General features: G+C 39.3%; 2 protein-coding genes across 8 annotated transcripts in view; one reads left to right on the top strand and one right to left on the bottom strand.

Annotated features, from left to right (window-relative positions):
- Positions 1-4,200: 4,200 nt before the first annotated feature.
- Positions 4,201-6,664, bottom strand: neflb (neurofilament light chain b). Its single transcript, XM_004072544.5, has 4 exons — positions 5,526-6,664; positions 5,235-5,359; positions 4,759-5,156; positions 4,201-4,673 (listed from the first exon to the last, which is right to left on the bottom strand). The coding sequence occupies exons 1-4, from the start codon at positions 6,591-6,593 to the stop codon at positions 4,519-4,521; spliced, it is 1,746 nt and encodes a 581-aa protein (XP_004072592.1). The 5' UTR covers positions 6,594-6,664; the 3' UTR covers positions 4,201-4,518.
- Positions 6,665-9,578: 2,914 nt separating this feature from the next.
- Positions 9,579-17,625, top strand: part of cabin1 (calcineurin binding protein 1) — a 46,068-nt gene continuing 38,021 nt past the window's right edge. For 6 of the 7 annotated variants that reach the window (XM_011479449.4, XM_023958652.2, XM_023958654.2 and 3 more), the window contains exons 1-16: positions 9,580-9,825; positions 10,270-10,363; positions 10,446-10,538; positions 10,618-10,731; positions 10,829-10,963; positions 11,083-11,263; positions 11,352-11,481; positions 11,575-11,724; positions 11,862-12,169; positions 12,273-12,450; positions 12,536-12,672; positions 12,778-12,995; positions 13,490-13,562; positions 13,796-13,983; positions 14,095-14,232; positions 17,132-17,320. In XM_011479449.4, coding sequence (XP_011477751.2) covers positions 10,361-10,363; positions 10,446-10,538; positions 10,618-10,731; positions 10,829-10,963; positions 11,083-11,263; positions 11,352-11,481; positions 11,575-11,724; positions 11,862-12,169; positions 12,273-12,450; positions 12,536-12,672; positions 12,778-12,995; positions 13,490-13,562; positions 13,796-13,983; positions 14,095-14,232; positions 17,132-17,320 — 2,235 coding nt within the window. In that variant the 5' untranslated portion in view covers positions 9,580-9,825; positions 10,270-10,360. Of the gene's footprint in view, positions 9,826-10,269; positions 10,364-10,445; positions 10,539-10,617; positions 10,732-10,828; positions 10,964-11,082; positions 11,264-11,351; positions 11,482-11,574; positions 11,725-11,861; positions 12,170-12,272; positions 12,451-12,535; positions 12,673-12,777; positions 12,996-13,489; positions 13,563-13,795; positions 13,984-14,094; positions 14,233-17,131; positions 17,321-17,625 lie in introns of all 7 variants that reach the window. The other variant, XM_023958653.2, reaches the window with a different exon arrangement.

Raw genomic sequence — 17,625 nt, forward strand, 5'->3', positions numbered from 1 at the left:
TTAATCTTAAATTATTTGATATATGTCCTCCACCATGAGAAAAATGCTACAAGGAAAACTTTAAAAAAAACATGATTGGAATGGGTCTCTTTTAGAACAGATCAAATGATGATCAGAGTGGGAATTTAATGAGTTATTTCAATTAGATGTGTTTTAGACAAAAGGGAAACACTAAAACATTCAGTACAGAGTTACTTTAGCAGGCTTCAAAATAAGTGATTTATATTGGCAGTTCGCACTGCGATTTCTCTTTTGTTTGCCCATTATGTGTGCTATTGCTGTGGTGTGGCCAGTCAAACCAAATGGTGCTGTCAGTAATGTTTGCCCGTTTAAAGCTTTTGTTGCTTCTTCTGACAAGGCCCTGTCAATCACATTCACACAAATAAACCATCATCGGCAGCAATTTGACTGCTTTTCCACAACTAATTTGAAACCAACATGACATCCATATTACCTAAATTGCACAATTTTTCATGTTAAGAGTAACATCCCTGTCCTTTGTTTTCTCTAATGCAAAAGTGATGTCTTTAACCATTTCTGTTCCATTTGACTTCATTAACAGAGATGCATTTTTGCAGCTTTATGTAGAGTTTCTATCTGGGTTATAACTCGAAGCCTTATTCAAGATTATTGTGACCTATTTCTGGCTCAGCTGTGGGTGCTTGCTGAGTCTTTTTTGATTTAGTGTAAAGGAGGGAGGGGTGGGGAGGCCACACACATCTGCTCATGCCAATTTCACCTTTGATTCTCTCTATGCTTTTGGCAAAAATCTCCCACAGTGAAAGAAAAAAAAATTGCTGTTTTTACCCAATCAAGGCTAAAAGAAAAAAGGAAGGAGTGAGGCAGAGAAAATTACCTGTGAGCCAAAAAGGAATGCAATGTTGCCATCACCTGACTGCTTTGTGCTATTACATACAATAAGTCATTAACCAACAACCTCTTCACACATCAAATTTTATTATTTTTATCTACTTACTGTATAGCTACAACTGAGCCTAAAGAAAAAAATGACTATATAATAAATAAAAAAACACGCTGCACTTTTACTGACACTATCTTTAAAGAGAAACCTATTTCAGAATGAACTTTAAGAGTATAATGAAGTGTAAACAGGTAAGCACGAGTTTAGAGAGCACTGTTGGGTACAGTAATAAGTACAGTAGTAGGTGCAGTATGACATTTAGGGTCAAACTTGACCTGAATTAACTCCATCACTTGCTTGAGTTGCCAAATTCAGCAAACTGAGTTTTCTTTTGTGGTTTACAGAGAAAGAACAATCCTTCAAAGACTGCATGAAAGACAAAACGTATTAAAGAGATAGGCATGCAGGCCCCACTTAAGGCATCTATTCCTGAGACTCAAGCATATAAAAAAGCCCTAATGGATTTATGGGTCTACAGCCAGAACAGCACAATGCCAGAAGCAAATAGGGGTCAAGCTTCTCCTCGGCTCTGACTGCAGAATCAGATACAATAATTGCTCAGTCCAGCAGCGCTGTGAAGATAGGTTAGTGCTCTATCTGTTAGCTTTAGCATTACCTCTTACTGCCATATTCATACTTTTCAAAGCTCAGATTGTCTGTTGTCGTTTTCACACATCTGTAATAGGCACATCAGATTTAGTCTCTGTGTCGTTATGTAAAGACTGCTATTAGAAAAAACAGTAACGTTCTTTACCTACAGATTTACTGGAGGAAAGATATGTTTTATTACAGGTCATTACAGCACCTGATTGTATGCGTCAGTCGGCCTCTACACACTTTTATTCATGTCTTTAACCCAGGTTGCATTCCACTAGAAAGAACTGAACCTTGAAGCCTTGTGTCTCACTCAAGCGTTGTATCCATTCATAAAATAATCTAAAAACGAAAGTGGTAAATTTATTTACAACAGAGAAAAGCAAGTATTTACATTTAGAATGCAAGTGCGGTGTTACTCCAAGGCAGGAAATCATGATGGGTTTTTCTACTGATCCTCCTAATGAGGTGATTGTGTCATATCAGCAGAGGGAGCCCCAACACTTAACAGCGTTCTATATATTTGCGTAGACAGAGTGTGGCCGTGTAATACTTAAAAAGGCTGTCTGGGCAGATCACAGTGCTCATCTACTGACAATCTAAAAACATTAAAAGAAGCGTCTTTCTGTGAATGAAAAACATAACAATCTATAGGATCAATTCTCTATTCAAGCCTCTTGTTTTTATTAAATGAGTAATTTTTTTCCCTTTTTTATGAAGATTTGTGCTCACATGCATTCTAGTGCCATGCACCTTTTAACATCAGTTTAATAAACCTGTTTTGAAAGTTGAATGCTTGATTAACCAAAACTGCTTTACTTCAGGATTTTGGTGGAGGAGATCTCATCGATATATATATTTTTCATTATTGTAAAGAAGTTTGGACTGAAGCATTTAAAGGCAATATATAAACAACAGAATGTCCCACTAATTTTTCCTACTTTGATATTTTGCTCAATAAAATACAGGAAATTAAAGCAGGAACTTTGATAACCATCCTGTTTTTCTCTTTCTTAACATTACAAAAGCTCTGACATTTTTTTGGTCCATGTTTTACAGGACACTTATTTGCAGTTTCCCGCAGTGCTTCAGCACTTTATGTCTGAAAGGTCTCCTAGCAAAGGCCCCCCTGACAAGTGGGGTGTGTGTGAGGTCCTGAGATTTATGCAGCTGTCAGTTTTCTGCCAAAATGTAACAAATGAAACACAGGTGTAAAGTCAATTTCAGATAAATAATGGAGTTTAAAAAAAGGTTAATAGAACAGGACACGAATAATTCCCATTAACCATTACCCATAGGGTCTTCTGATGCACCAGCACACACACACACAGAGTGCTGAATGTGCTTTTAACTGCAGCTTGTGTTCTGTCATTTGTGAGGAGCTTATTCACCAACATCACTGCTGTTTTTGTCCAATAAAATAACATTTGCAGCATAGCTTTAAGTGTGTAATTTAACTGAAGCAAAAGGCAAATTTGCTGTAAGTACAGTGTCGGACAATTAAAGTGAGTGCTTTGTTGGACTGAGTTTAGTCCTGTGACAGCAGCGCAGCAGAAGGTGGAGAACAGAGCAGTGTGGTTAGCGTGGGGTAAACTGAGGATGGGGGGTAAAAACATGAAAACGGAGGCGAAATCGTCTTAGGATGTTGCATTTACACATGCATCATTTAGAAGAACATTAGTCACCTAGGTTGAAGAGCCCATTTCTGATTATACTGATAAGATAATGCAGAACGTCTGTTCAGATGTGTTTATCCCAAACAGGGAAGATGGAAAGAAAAGATGTATTTCCCTAAGTGAAGCTCTTTTGTGTATTTACCTCTCTGCAAATGCTTAGGAACTCCCTGACTCTTCCACCATGTTACCTTATAATAAAGAGCCTGTCCTCCGTCAAGGTTTAGTGCAGTGATATGTTTCTGCTGGTCGCTCTGTGTCTCACTCTAGGTTCCTAATGAAATAATGAAATTGCTCCCCTCTTTTATCTCCTCTCTGCTTGATTTGACACATGGCCAGATTCGTGGTGCAGCAGAAGCTGAGTCATAAAGGTTTCAGTGAGTCTTGATTTATGGACATTGATGTGTGCGTATGTGTGTGTGTGGGTGGATAGGTGGGGGTTAAGTTAAGCAATGGAGAAAACGCTGGTGTCAGCTCACTGATCTCAAAGACACCACTCTGTTCAGAGACAATCTGCTGACTTTAGATAAAGAATCAAATTTTACCATAACTCAAATCACTCTGGACTCCGCCAATCATTAGATGTCTATGGTTGTGAGGGTTTTTTCATGTTAAAGCTGGCATTTCCTTATCAATCTCCTCCTTTAATGCATTTTCATTGATTAGCTGACTGCGCTGGTTGGCTAAACTATTCTCTTCCTGTCAAGTACGGACCAGTTGATCAATGTGAATGAAACTAAAGGTCTTTGCTTGCCATTCATGTATTTTTCCAATACCCCCATTAGAATCCTGCAGAGGAAGTGCCAGGTTTTCTTTTAGCCCAGAATGACAAAAAGAGGCTTCAGGCAAAGAACCATAAAGATCTCTTGCCTTGTTTATGATCCACCAAGCTCAGACAGTGAAGATAATTTTCTGCTTAGGCACTTTCTTCTGGGTTAAATTGAATTTGATCTGACTCCTCACTACAGCTGCTTGTTTATTTAGCAGAAATAAAAAGCTGGGAGCTGTTGCTTTATGCAGACAAAGCTTCAAGGCTTTATTGGAGTTTCCGTGCAGCACATCAAGGACTTACAGGACTCAGTGGGGACTTGATAAGGCAGACACAGTATTGCACGTAAGGGCAGTTGTACAACCACATTTCAGTGACAGTTGAGCACCTGCAAACAAATCTTTGCAAATTACTTTTTTTTCTTATTCAATAACCATTCGTCATTACAGTCAAACTTTTTTGCTGTTACAGTAGATGCACTCAGAGGATAAGCTTGAGAGACAATAATTGCTGTGAATGGGAGTTTTTTAGGTACCAAGAACCAAAGAATCATATCAAATCTATACTTTTTTGTCTAACTTTTCATTCTTTTCTTCAGGTTCCTCATCTTTCTCTGTTTGTCCCTTCTTTTTCACATCACCTTCATCTTCTTCTTTCTGCTGTTCAGGTTGGCTCTCTTCTTCTTCTTCATCTTCCTTGTCTCCCCCCTCCCCTTCTTTTTTTGCAATAAGGAAGGAAAATCAACATAAATTGTTTACTACTTCATGGATCCATACATTAGGCACAGTAATAATACTAACCTTCACTTGGATCCTTGTCTTCTTCCTCTTGTCCCTCCTCCTCTTTTTCTACACACTCCACCTCCTCTTCGCCCTGTTCTCCCTCTTCCTCTCCCTCTTTCTCATCCTCCAGCTCTTCCTCTTGCTCCTTCTCCTTCTGCTCCACCTGCTCTTCCTCCCCTTTCGGAGGGCTAGCCTCTGCCTCCTGCATCAGACTCGCAGATATTTCTTCCTTCGTGGAACGCAGTGGTGAATACATTCGGGTGCTCATCAGGTACGGAGCAGCAGAGCTCAGCTGGGACTGAGTGGAGACCTGCACTCTTCCAAAGCATGGACTGGTGTACATGTTTTGAGGGCAAAGGGAAACCAATCCTGATCCGGCCACACTTAATCGATTTTCCTCTCCTTCCAGAAGCTTCCTAATGGAATTAGAAATGCAGAAAAAATCTTTACTTAAACCATACAATCACAACACAGTGCAAGCAGTTCAAACTTACCTGTATGCTGCAATTTCAATATCTAGAGCCATCTTCACATTCAAAAGGTCCTGATAGTCTTTCAAATAGCGAGCCATGTCATTCTTGTTGGCCCTCAGTTCCTCCTCCAGCTCCTCTATAGCATCCTGTTTAAAACAGACAAAAAATATTTGAAAAGAACATGAGATAAAATGACTCATAAAATATTAGGCAGAAGAAATTAAGACTAAATTACTGACCAATTTATCAGTAGCAATTATCTTCCTGTCTTCATTCGCTTCTGCTCATCACAGAAACAGTGTCTTAGTTTACCTGCAGTGCAGAGATCTCAGCACTCTGGTTCTCCTCCACCTCCTGCAGCTGTTTTTCCAGGGCTTGGTTCATCTCACGACAGGCATCAATCTCCAGAGTTCTTGCTTTGAGCAGCCGGCGGTACTCTTCAGCTTCATCCTTGCACCTTGCCCCCTTAGTGTTCCGAGTGGAACCTACAGTCATCACACTCATCTTGTTGCAGAACCACTCTTCAGCCGATTGCAGGTTGCATTGAGCCAACTTCTCATACTGAGCTCGAATGTCACGGAGAGCAGTGGACAGGTCTGGTTTGGAGACCTCCATGTCCACTGACATCTCTGCGCTGAACTGAATTTGCACCTGCAGCTCTGCAACCTCACTCTCACAAAGATTTTTCAAGAAGGCCAACTCATCTAGCAGGGTCTCCGTTCTTTTCTCCAGCTCAACCTGGCACAGTGCGGCTTTATCTGCCCCCTTCCTGGCATCCACGAACCGACTCTCTGCTTCTTCTCGTCCGAGAACTTCTTTCTCATGGCGTTTTTGGAAGTTCTTCAGCATATCCTTCATCTCGTCCCTGTGGTTCTGGGCCGCTTCCTTCTCATGGCGGGCCTCTTCAACAGCAGCACGGAGCTGGCGGATTTCATGCTCGTACAGGCCCTGAAGATTGGATGGTTCAGTCTGCCTTTGCCTGAGTAACAAGAGCTCAGTCTCCAGCAACTTATTCTGCTGCTCCAATTCATGGACTTTCTCTATAAAGCTTGCAAAGCGGTCATTAAGCCCCTGGAGCTCAGCTTTCTCCTGGGTCCTCAGTACTTTAAACTCAGAGCTGACCTGTGCTGCTTGGTCAAGGCGCAGCTCAGTGGCAGCTGAGATCACTGGAGCAGAAAGTAAGGTGGAGTGGCTTGAAGAACCCCTGGTGTAGGTTGGATAACTTCTACGTGAAGATGCATAGGATGTTACCGGGGCCGAGTGGGTGAAGTATGTGGATCGAGGTCCTGTTCCTCCTGTAGCTCCATAACCTGCAGTGCGCCCCACTACCCTCCTCTTATAAGTCGATGGGAGGTAAGGGTCAAAGCCGGTCGAAGTCATGACTTGAAAAATGGGCAGCTCAGTGTCAAGGAAGGTAGCTGGGTTGACTGCACAGGACTCTGCATTACGCTGACTTTTATAGAGCCAGTAATGACTATGACGTCAGCTTTTTTTTTGCAAGCCTGCTGACAGAAAGAACTGATTATGCCGCCTGCCAGCCAGCCATTCTCAGCCAAGGCGGAGATGGGGAGGGGTGAGGACAAACGCAGGGTGGATGGAGGAGGCAGAGATTAGCAACTCTGGGACAAAAAGGAGCTGCACCAGCTTGGGGTCAGCGAGGACGAAGGCAGTTCTCCCACAACTGCAGAAAATGTTGCACCGTCCCACCATCAATATCAGCAATACTACTTTCATGTGTTTATTAGAGCTTCACGACAGAACAATGATAAAAAACAGTCCCATTTACTGCAACATAGCTTTGCACCATTCAGCATCATTTGTCTGTGGTTCTGTAAAAAATTGATGCAAACTCCCAAAAATGTTTGCGTCAGCAAAAAATAATTCTGAAATAATGCAATAATGGTGGTGTGAAATAAAGAATACATAAATTAGGGAAAAAACTGAGCTGTAGTAAAGTCAAAATAAAATATGACACAATTTAAAACAAGAGCTTGCCCTCTAGTGGTTGCCTGTTTGTCATGCAAGTCACATATATCTATTATTGCAACAACACAAGAAGCCACAAGTCAGAAGTCAGAAACCCTGGGAAGGCTGTTCCACAAACTGAGTGACACTGGTTCTTACTTTTTAATCACACTTTGTCTGATTTTAAGTTTTTTTTTTTGACACAACGATGAAAAAAAAAAGAATACTTCATATGTAAACACATAAAAAAAATAAAACAAAACATACATTAGTAACAGAAATTATTGTTTGAAACATGATAACGTCATAAAAAGTTAGTGAAACGACCTGTATGCTCATTAAATCTCACCACCCACTTACAAAACTTCTGAAACAACCAACTGATAGTGCTTCTTTTGTGCATGTTCACCTTTAATTTGATGTGAGTAATATTATTTAAAAATGATGATCATCGTCATCCACCTAAAGCAAAAGCAGACACATAAGAAAATAATGAAGTGGATAGAACTCAAAACAAACTTTATGATAGCATATTACAGACTTTATCAAGCTTTTCAATGCATTCCTGTATTTTTGGAAAGCAACATTTTATCTTCTTTTACATTTGGAAATTGCACACACTTAAAAATTACATATTGCATTTTTAAATTTTTTTCTTCTTCCCCCATTTAGCAGCTTTTGCATTTTTTTTTTTTGCAGAGTTTGAGCTGTGTGTCTACAACCTTTATTATTCTTGACTTCAAGAGAAGTGAATGCATAAACTCCAGGTACTTAACTCTGTGAATAACCTAAGGTAGTCCATTTTGAAACATAGACCAATCAAATATATTGATTCCACCTAAATATTTATTTTTAACAGCTCTTTAAGGCTGTATGTACATTTTGCACATCTTGCATGGATGAAAATTGGTCATATGTGAATATATGTAAAAAAAAAAAAAAGAGTGAGAACAGTTGTGGTCTTTACGTGAGATTTTCACAGATGTATCACGACTGAACCGCGTTAAAACCACGGAAGAAGTCAGCCGAAATCATTGACGGACATATGCACACATCAACAAAGGACGACCCATATGAATTTTGTATATCACTATTTATTCATACATGGAAATTGCGCAAAATGTACATATGGTGGCTGACATGGCCTTTAAAGTAATGGAAATGTGGCTCAGAACACAATCATTGTGCTGCACTGCTTTGTAGAGTATGATATCATTTTAAAATATTGCATCAGCTGTTATACAGGAGTATCTTAATGCATAACAATTCTGATTATGTTCATGTCAACATCAAATACATGTTTTGTCATGTCTTGTCAATGTAAGTAAAGGATGAATATGAATTATGAGTAATAAAATCTGTTTATAAGCTTTCCTTTTTGTGGAGTACAGTAACCAATAAAACGTGCAAGATCAGACTTTAGCTTTCTTTTCTCACATACAGCAGATTTGCTGTAAAGAACAAGCAGCAGAATGTAAAATATTTTTTGCTGCAGCAGGGCAATGCTGCCACCCCGTGGCCAAATTTGGCAACTGACAAAAACTTGAGGGAAATTAGCACAGTGATCTAGGCACCTTCATTTTCTGCTGTTCTTATTTGTTGGCTGAATGAACAGCTCCAACGCCCACGGACTATTTAATTTAATCTTTTTTTAGGGGGAGGGGGCACTTTTTAAATATATTTGATCATATTCACAAATGTTTCCAGTCAAAATTGAAATCTATAGTTTATTTATAGTAATAATCTAAAAAAAACAACAACAATAAATTGCTGAAAAAAGTAAACTTTAAAAATGTAACTTTTCATCATTTATTTCAGTGTTGCTCCTGCTCTTGTGCTCTTTTCATAAGAAGCAGACATAGCTTCACTAGATCTTAACTGAAAATCTGTCACCTTTGTGAAACTGCTCCCATGTGTTGGCATTATTTGGCTGCGATAAACAGACTTTTAAAAGTTAAACAATTCAGTTTATTAGCAAAGTCTAACCCTTTGTTAGTCAGACTGTTAGTGATATGTCTAGTCAAGATTTTTCCGTCATAATTGCAATATTTTCTTTAAACTTTTTCACTAAACTAATTTAAAACAAAACCCTAAATTAATATTTTTCCTTTCAAAACCAAATAGATATTAGGCGGAGAGAATATCAAATATTTATTTGGTTTGCTTGATAACTTGAAGGGAGTATTATCTGTCACTGTTTTCACCTCATGACAGAAATGCGTCATATTCCCGATACTGAGGGAGTTTAGATTAATATTTTCACAATAATACCCAATAATACTACTAAATAATAATACAGTAATACTACTGAAACATTTACAAAGAAAAGATGGCCCGTGCAAACTTTCTGGGTTGTGCTTTGGCGGTAAATTAAACATCAAACCTGTCTGCGATGACGTTACAGCGCATTGCAATATCGAATGATTACATTGGTCGAGCAGATTCGTTGAGAAAATATTGACCAATCAGCACCGTCTTAGCGGTTAGCAATTGCGCTGTGAAATTCACGTCTTCCAACAACAAAGGATAGAGAAGAAATTGTTTTTTTTTGTTCGGCTCTTTGACTTATTATTATGCCCGTGTGAGATTTACATGCGTGGTTCAAATTCTCTTGACTTGATAGTTATACGTTTACTGAAAATGAGCGGTAAGTCGCTTACTTTTATAGAGATGGATCCTGGTAAACACATGCTAACGTTAGCATACATTTTTATTTTCCTTCAAACCCTGCTTTACTCTTTACGTTACCAACTTTAAGGATTTATAATCGTCTTGGAACGAGTGTCTATATTTATATCAAGTGGTTTTAGAGTTTGTTTATTTTTACTGGTGTTGACGTATAGTTGCACAAAAAACTCTCAGGTCTGTAGTTAAGCTAACTAAGCTAGATTTAGGTCAGATAGAGGTTAGCTTACTCCCAGAACACTCTAAATATAAAGATACTTAAATGCAATTTATTTTTTTCAATTTTATACACTCAGAATCCTTATTAAACACCCATACATCCATAAACAGCAGACAGATGACATGATCGTTTGATTTGTTTGCAACCTTTCAAGCTGCTGACTTTTCTTTTGTATTTTTTTTTCAGAAGTGATGTGTTGTTGCTTAATTCAAAGCCTGCAGAACTAGTCAAAAATCCCAAGCTAGTTTGAGGGCAGAAAACCAGCCTTTAGATCATAATGGTAAGAAATTACAGTAGTGGTTGAACTTTAACCCAGTCTGTTGTAGAGCTGTGTTCAAATGTCCCAGTTTTATGTTCCACAGATTCGCATTGCTGCGCTGAATGCTGCTTCCACAGCTGCAGATGAGTCTCATGACCCTTTGAGAAGCAGCAAGAGTCAAACAAAAGAGGCTCAAGTAAATATCACATAAAACTAGTCATATTGAGTCATTCTGTACTGTCCAGTACAATATTTTGCTTTATTTCCCTGATCAGGAAGCTGAGGCGTTTGCTTTGTATCACAAAGCCTTGGATTTGCAAAAACATGATAAGTTTGAAGAGTCCGCCAAAGCCTACCATGAGCTTCTCAAAACTCCTCTGCTCAAGGAGGTAAAGGGGGAATACATCTCTTTGCAAAATATGATCTTCCAATTATTCTCTTCTGTAAACTCCCAGTACAAATGGATTGTTTTCTTGCTGGTTTTAGGCAACACCCTCAGAAGATCAGAGAGTGGGCCTCAAGCATCCTGGATTGATGCTAAAATATTCCACTTTTAAAAACCTGGCAAGCATGGCTGCATTTCGTGATGACCTTGAAAAGGCAATGGAATTTTACTTGGAGGTAATAAATATTTGTATTTTTATGATTTGAAATATACTCTTGACTGTTTCCACTACTACATCATTTTAAAGTGAATAACACCATTGGTTAAAACTTTTTTCTGCTTTATCTTTTCCCAGGCAGTGATGTTGGATTCCACTGATGTGAACATGTGGTATAAAATTGGGCTGGTGGCCGTGCGACTGGTGCGCATCCCCCTGGCTCGTCATGCATTTGAGGAGGGATTGCATTGTAACCCGGACCACTGGCCTTGTCTAGACAACCTTATTACCGTTCTGTACACACTCAGCGACTATACTTGTATGTAAATCATCAATATGAGCTCATTAAAATCAAAGCAATCTAAAGATGACAAAAATAAATGTTTTGTTTGCTTTGTTTTTTGCAGACTGTTTATACTTTATTGCTAAAGCATTGGAGAAAGATCATTGCTACACAAAAGGCCTGGTGTTGAAGGAAAAAATATTTCAGGAACAACCTTGTTTAAAGAGGGATACCCAGCAGATGTTCATGAAATGGTAAACTAACTCACCTTTTACTGCTGTGATCATGTGGTCTAATTGCAACTTCATTCTTTCACATTACTGCAATTATTTTTGTGTGGGTTACAGTAATACATCTATTCACCATGTGGAAGTGGAGGAGGAGGAGCACAGATCCATTGTGCAGGAGGCACTGGAGATGAGGAGGCGCAGGCAGGCTCTTTCTCACTGTGCCCCCAAACCCGACCTTGTTCTTATTCAGCCAATCCACTGCTTGTCGTGAGTTTGACTTTAAATTTAAACTCTTCTGCTGTACGAGTTTGCGTTGAGAGCTTTTTATTTATAGAAGTTCCATTCAGCTTTACGTTTTCTTAAACCTTTCGTGAATCTCAAGTGTCTCCTCTGCTTAACCTCAGGTGGAGGCATGTTGGTGAAAGCCTTCTTGCAATGTACAAGCATCAGACCACATGTGAGCATCCTCGTCCAAGTCTCGGTCGCAGAATAGACTTGTCAGAGTACCGGGACATGAGTTTATTCCAGAGCATCCCACAGCCAATGAGTCCTGTCAGTGTGGGGCAGACAGCAGTGCTGAGCAGCAGCCCCAGTTCATCCCTACCACCTGTAACCTTCCTGGAACCCGCCGTGCTGTCCCAGCCGGGCTCTCAACCTCAAATTACTCTGAGTCATGCTGCCGTAGAGGTTAATACCTCTGCTCCCCCAGCTGGTTAGTAGTCTACGTCAACAGTATTTGTGTATTCCATTCCCATACGGCATCTTCAGGAAGCTGTTATATGAAACATGTTTTTACATTTCAAATAATGTCATAGCTGCAGGTATGGAAGTTTCTCTGTCAGATGGAATGAAGAAGCAGCCAAAAAGGAAACGTGGGATTGAGGATAGCGGGGAAACGGCCAAACGTCGCTCTGCACGCGTTCGAAACACAAAATGCAAGAAGGAGGAGAAGGTTGATTTTCAAGAACTGCTATTTAAATACTTACCTTCAAGGTACCTCATCCAGAGAATTAACTTCAAGGTTTCTGAGTTCATATGAGATTACATGACTTAAAATCTGATTAATCATTTTTGTTAGGCTTAAGAAATTTGACCCTGACAACGACGATGAGAGCTTAAGTAATCTTGACAGTCGGTGCGATGGGAGGGTGGAGGATATTCAGCCTGTGCATGGAAGTTGTTTGCCAGTTGACTCAGTGGAATACATGGAATCTGGTGGGTTCTGCTTGGAAAATGAATGAATTTGCCAAACAGCGTTTTTATGTGTGGAGATTTCTATTCAACCAATCAAAAAAACTCTTTTTTGATTTTTATCTATAGAGCAACAGGATGTCCATAACTTTTTTGTCAATAATATGAGCAATGGTGGTATTCTGGATCTGATGATGCATTACCTAAAAGCGGTTGGTCAGAAGTTCATGGAGGAGTGGCCTCAGGGGCTGACTGCTGTGGTGCTGGAGGTCCATCAGACCTGGAGGAAACACAGCAGTGGCCTCCCCAACCCTTTGTTGCGAGACTGCAGCAACAAACATCTCCAGGTAACGTCAGAAAAACTTTTTTACCTGATTTAATGCCGCCACATGGTTATTGTTTGTCATTTAAACAGAGAAATGCCTGTTTTCCAAATGGGTGACTAGTATAACTAAAGGAAAGGGTTTTATTTCTGAATGTTCTACCTTTTTCTATGCACAACAAGTAAACAAAAAATCCTCTGCAGTAATAGGTCTTTGGTTTCCCAATAATGAGAGTTTTTAGGCATTTTTGAAATAAGTGTAAACTTCTAAATGTTAAAATGTCAGCAAGTTACTTTTTTAATTTGAAATTTTTGTCCTTTTTTTCTTCACAATCAAATCAAATTTACTTCAGCGATTCCCATTATATCAAAGATAAGTTTGCGATGAGGTTTTTAATATTCAAAGCAGTGTCCAAACCAATTCGGGGGTTCATTTTGAATTTACGCATCTCAGTTTGCCTTTCATCTTGCTGCCAAACTGACCCTTTATGTCGGATCTCATATGTCTTACATTTATAGGAAATGTTGACAATGAGTCTGGTCTGTATGGAGTTGCAGTTGGAACAGTGGTTACTCAACAAAGGAAAAGCCGGTAAGTCGGTGACCTCCCTGTCATCATGTCTAAAGTGGCATATTGTGTTATTTTACATTAGCATTTAAGTCATGCATTTTTGCAGTACAATTGGGTTCTTATCAAGTAGTTTCCCTTCTGTCCGTGTTTTCTCCAAGACCAAACTTAAAATAGTTTTTTTGTTTTAGTTGTTGTTGAAACTGAACTTAATGAAATACGTTAGTACATTAGTCACATCTTTATTTCTTACCCAGGTACCCCAAGAAAAAGCTCATGCGATTCCAAAAAAGATGGATCGGATGCAGAATTCCCTGGGCAGCACTTCCAGGGAGACTTGTTGATGCTCGCTCTGGGTTGTTCTCAAAGAGATCTGTTTGGGGATGATTGGTTAGATCTCATGGTGCGTGTCTACTGGCTAAAGGCTCGATTCTTGGCTTTGCAGGTAAAGTTTGCTTTGTGTGTGTTGGGGGTGGTACTTAATTGAATTTAAGCACTTTCCACAGCTCTACTTGGTCAGCTATATCCTGTTAATCTGCGTTTTATTTTTTTTTAGGGAGACATGGATTCTGCCCTTGAGAGTTATGATGTATGCACAGGTCTGTTGCAGAGCAAACCAAAAACACCTAATGAGAAACATTACACAGTGAGCTTGCCTAATCTGCATGCAGATGCGTCTATATCTTTGGAAGAGGTCAGTAAAAAAGTGCTTTTTTTTTTTTTTACGTTGCTAACTGATCTGCAACAGTGCAACTACATAATACGGAGGATTGTGTCAGGAAGGGCATCAAATGTTAAACCAAAGCCAAATCGGTCATGGAAATCACAAAAGAAAATATTCTAGTAGGTTAGTTCCACGTTTAGAACAATCGCCATCAGGGACAGTGGAAACTGGACTGTTGCTGGTGGAAGGAGATGGAGTATTCATGGGACTTTGACAGACAAACTACAGTGTTGGCTGACATCATGAAAGAAGAAAGGCAGAAATAGTGTGTGTTCAAGACACAAGATAGAAAGAAACCAAGGCTTATTGACTGAGTTCAGATTCCATGTTTCATTATGATGTGGATGAAAAGAGGGACGGAGCAGGAGTGATCCTGAAGGAGGAGTTTTCTAAAAGGATTCTGTAGGTGAAGGCAAAGAAAATGTTGTTAGTGGTTATGGCCCCCAGGTAGGATGTGAGCTTGAGAAAGGGACATTCTGAAAGGAGATAGATGAGGTGATTCATGGTATTCCTAGAAGGAAGAGTGGTGATTGGGGCAGATTTGATCTGACGTGAGGGAGGGAAACTGAAGTGATGAGAAAGTGGTGGGTAAGTTTTGTGTTGAGGACAGAAAAGTAGCAGGGAGGTTGTTGGTGGACTTTGCTGAAAGGATGGAAATTACAGTGGTGAAGACATTTTTACAGTAAAGAGAAGAGCATAGGTCAACATGATAGTGTAGGGAGAAGCATATAAATTGAATACATTTTGTGCAGATGATTCAATCTGAAAGAGTTTTTGTGAAGTTGTGGCTGGGGAGAGTGCAGTCAGACAACATTGGAGAATAGACTGAGGGGAATGAAAAAGACAAGGGAAGAGCAGGGGGCCAAGCGATGGGAGCTGAAAAGAAAGAGTATTGTTTGGTTTTTAGGGAGGAAAAAACACAGTCATGTGGGACAGCTACAGTTTAGTGACTCCATGGACTGAGAGGAAAGTTCCGAGTGTGTCATCTGGAAAGAAGAAGGCAGACAGGGAGATTCGGTGGCAAAATGAAGAGGTTCAAGAGGTGGTCCTGACAACATACCCGTGGAGGTAAAGAGGGATTTAGAAGAGAAGATGGTAGTAGAGTTTCTGACTTGGCCGTTTAACAAGATCTTGGAGATTGCATAGCAGGAGAGAGAAGTGTGAAAAGGTTTGTCTGAGAATATCGTGTAAAGTGTGTAGTGAGGAGTTTAACAGCCTTACAACATCTATAATCCTACTTCGCGGATTTCACCGTCATCAGTTATTTTTAGAAGGTAACTCTAGCGAGACATTAGGGAACACTGTACTGGTGAAAAGGAAATGCATATATTTACCCAGCTACAGCAGAAGACAAAAGAGTTTAGGCTCCTTTTTTCCATTAGCATTGGATGAGAGCATAGAAGCGTAGGCCAAAGCGCAGCTGCTCATTTTTATTTGTGAAGTTCAGCACAAACTAGGAGATGGCAGCACTCCGAAGTCTCAATGGGACTATGACAAGAGAGGACAGTCTATTTATTGGCTACATTTTTGGAATTGTTTGTATTATTTTTTTTAATGAATAATTGGAGAATAATTTGTCAAAAAAGTTTTTTTTTTTTAATGGGTGTCTTGGATTTTTTTAAAGAGATTTTGCCTGTTTATATGTGTTCTGTCAGGTGACGGCTAAGAACAGTCCAAACACAGATTTATCATTTACTTCACTCCACTCATCGATGAATTAGACGCTGTGAAGTTTTTCTTAAAATAAAAAAGTAATTCTCCAAATCAGTATACTATTTACATTTCAAAAACATCAAGATTTTCTGAAAATAGTGAAAGATAAATGGCATTTCTTTGTAAAAATGTGTTTCTTTTCTCCACCTTCATGAACATGCTTTTAGAAATAGAGATAAAAGCTGATAAATTAACATTTTCTTCTTAATGGACTTTTACTAAAAGGTAACATGAAAATAGGAGAATATGAAGTTCAACACAAAACCTGTGAAAATGACGCTTATTAGATAAATGAAGAATGTCTCAGTTGTTTGTTCTCTTCTTTATCTTTCTGATGCTAAAAATATATAAAAAAAAACATTTTATTGAATAGTCACCCTAATTAATAAGGGACTATACCCCGCAAAATCAATTTTTGAGCTTTTTAGTGTGTTATAATGTTCATTTCTTACGAAAAGGACCCGTGGTATTTTGATCCGTTTCTGAGTATTCCTCTAAAAACCTGTGCTCTGAGCACCAGCCCTTCCCAAGCTACAAAATCGGCCGGGTTCTCACGAACTGATGTAGACCAGTGAGAACAGCCCCTTCCAGGAAGAGTCTGCACTGCCAGCACCGACACCAGGCTGACACACACACACACTTTTTCCACAGAGCTAATGGTGTTTGGCAAAGACGCTTTCCATTAGATTTCCAATGGAAAGCGTCTTTGCAAATGTTTGGAATTTTTATTTAATAAATAGTGTTATTTTTTTCATTAAAAAAGCATACTATTTATTTTCCTGATTTTTCTTTGATTTTTTTCTTCTTTCTGTGAAGATCCCAGAAAGGGTTATTAATATTTGGTTATGTGTGGCTTTCTTTTGGCCCTCTCAAGAAAACATTTGGGGACCCCTGGTTTAGTAGAAAGACTAAAGGGGAAGTAGTGAAGGAGGACATGAGTGTGGTTGGTGTGAGAGAGGAGGATGGCGCCTCATGATTTGCCGTGGAGACCTCTAAAGGGAGCAGTTGAAAGAAGAAGAAAAACTAAATTCTATGCATTCTTCTTTTTTTTAAGGCCCACTAACATTTTAAACCAATTTGATTACAATTTGATAGTGCTTAAAAGAAAACCTTCTGTGATGTATTTTGATAAAGTTTCTCTTGTTGCCATGGACAGGTTGACAAAAGGTTGAAATCACTTGAGCGCTGTCAGTCTTTGGAGGAGATCCAGCGTCTCTTTGAGTCGTCAGACTTCAAGTCAGTTGTTCGTCTGCTTCAGCCTACTCTTAATTATGGAAACAGGAGCAAATCTCTGGAATTTGTGAGCTCAGCACCGGAGCGTCCAGCTCAGCTTATGCTTCTTCAGGTCAGCCACACTGCAAAAAAGCCTCTTTCCAGTCCAAAAACATGAGTGGGTTTCTTTTCATTTTCTGCAGTTGAGTGCAACAAATAGCAACGCATCATTATTTTAGCTTTTGAAAACTTTATTTTTTCTTCCTCAGGCTTTGGAGTAACATCAGCATAGCATTGAATCGAGTAGATCAACTGTATTAAATGAGAAAAGCTAATTTATTCAAGCCACTTCTCTCCCCCTTCTCATCTGCCTGTGATGAGAAGAATATATGTTGAATCTAGAGTTTTGTTGTGTGGTTAAAAGGTTTTATGTCCTAA

This window comes from Oryzias latipes, chromosome 9 (genome assembly GCF_053564925.1).
Source record: "Oryzias latipes strain Hd-rR chromosome 9, Olatipes_Hd-rR_3.1".
NCBI classification, from domain to species: domain Eukaryota; kingdom Metazoa; phylum Chordata; class Actinopteri; order Beloniformes; family Adrianichthyidae; genus Oryzias; species Oryzias latipes.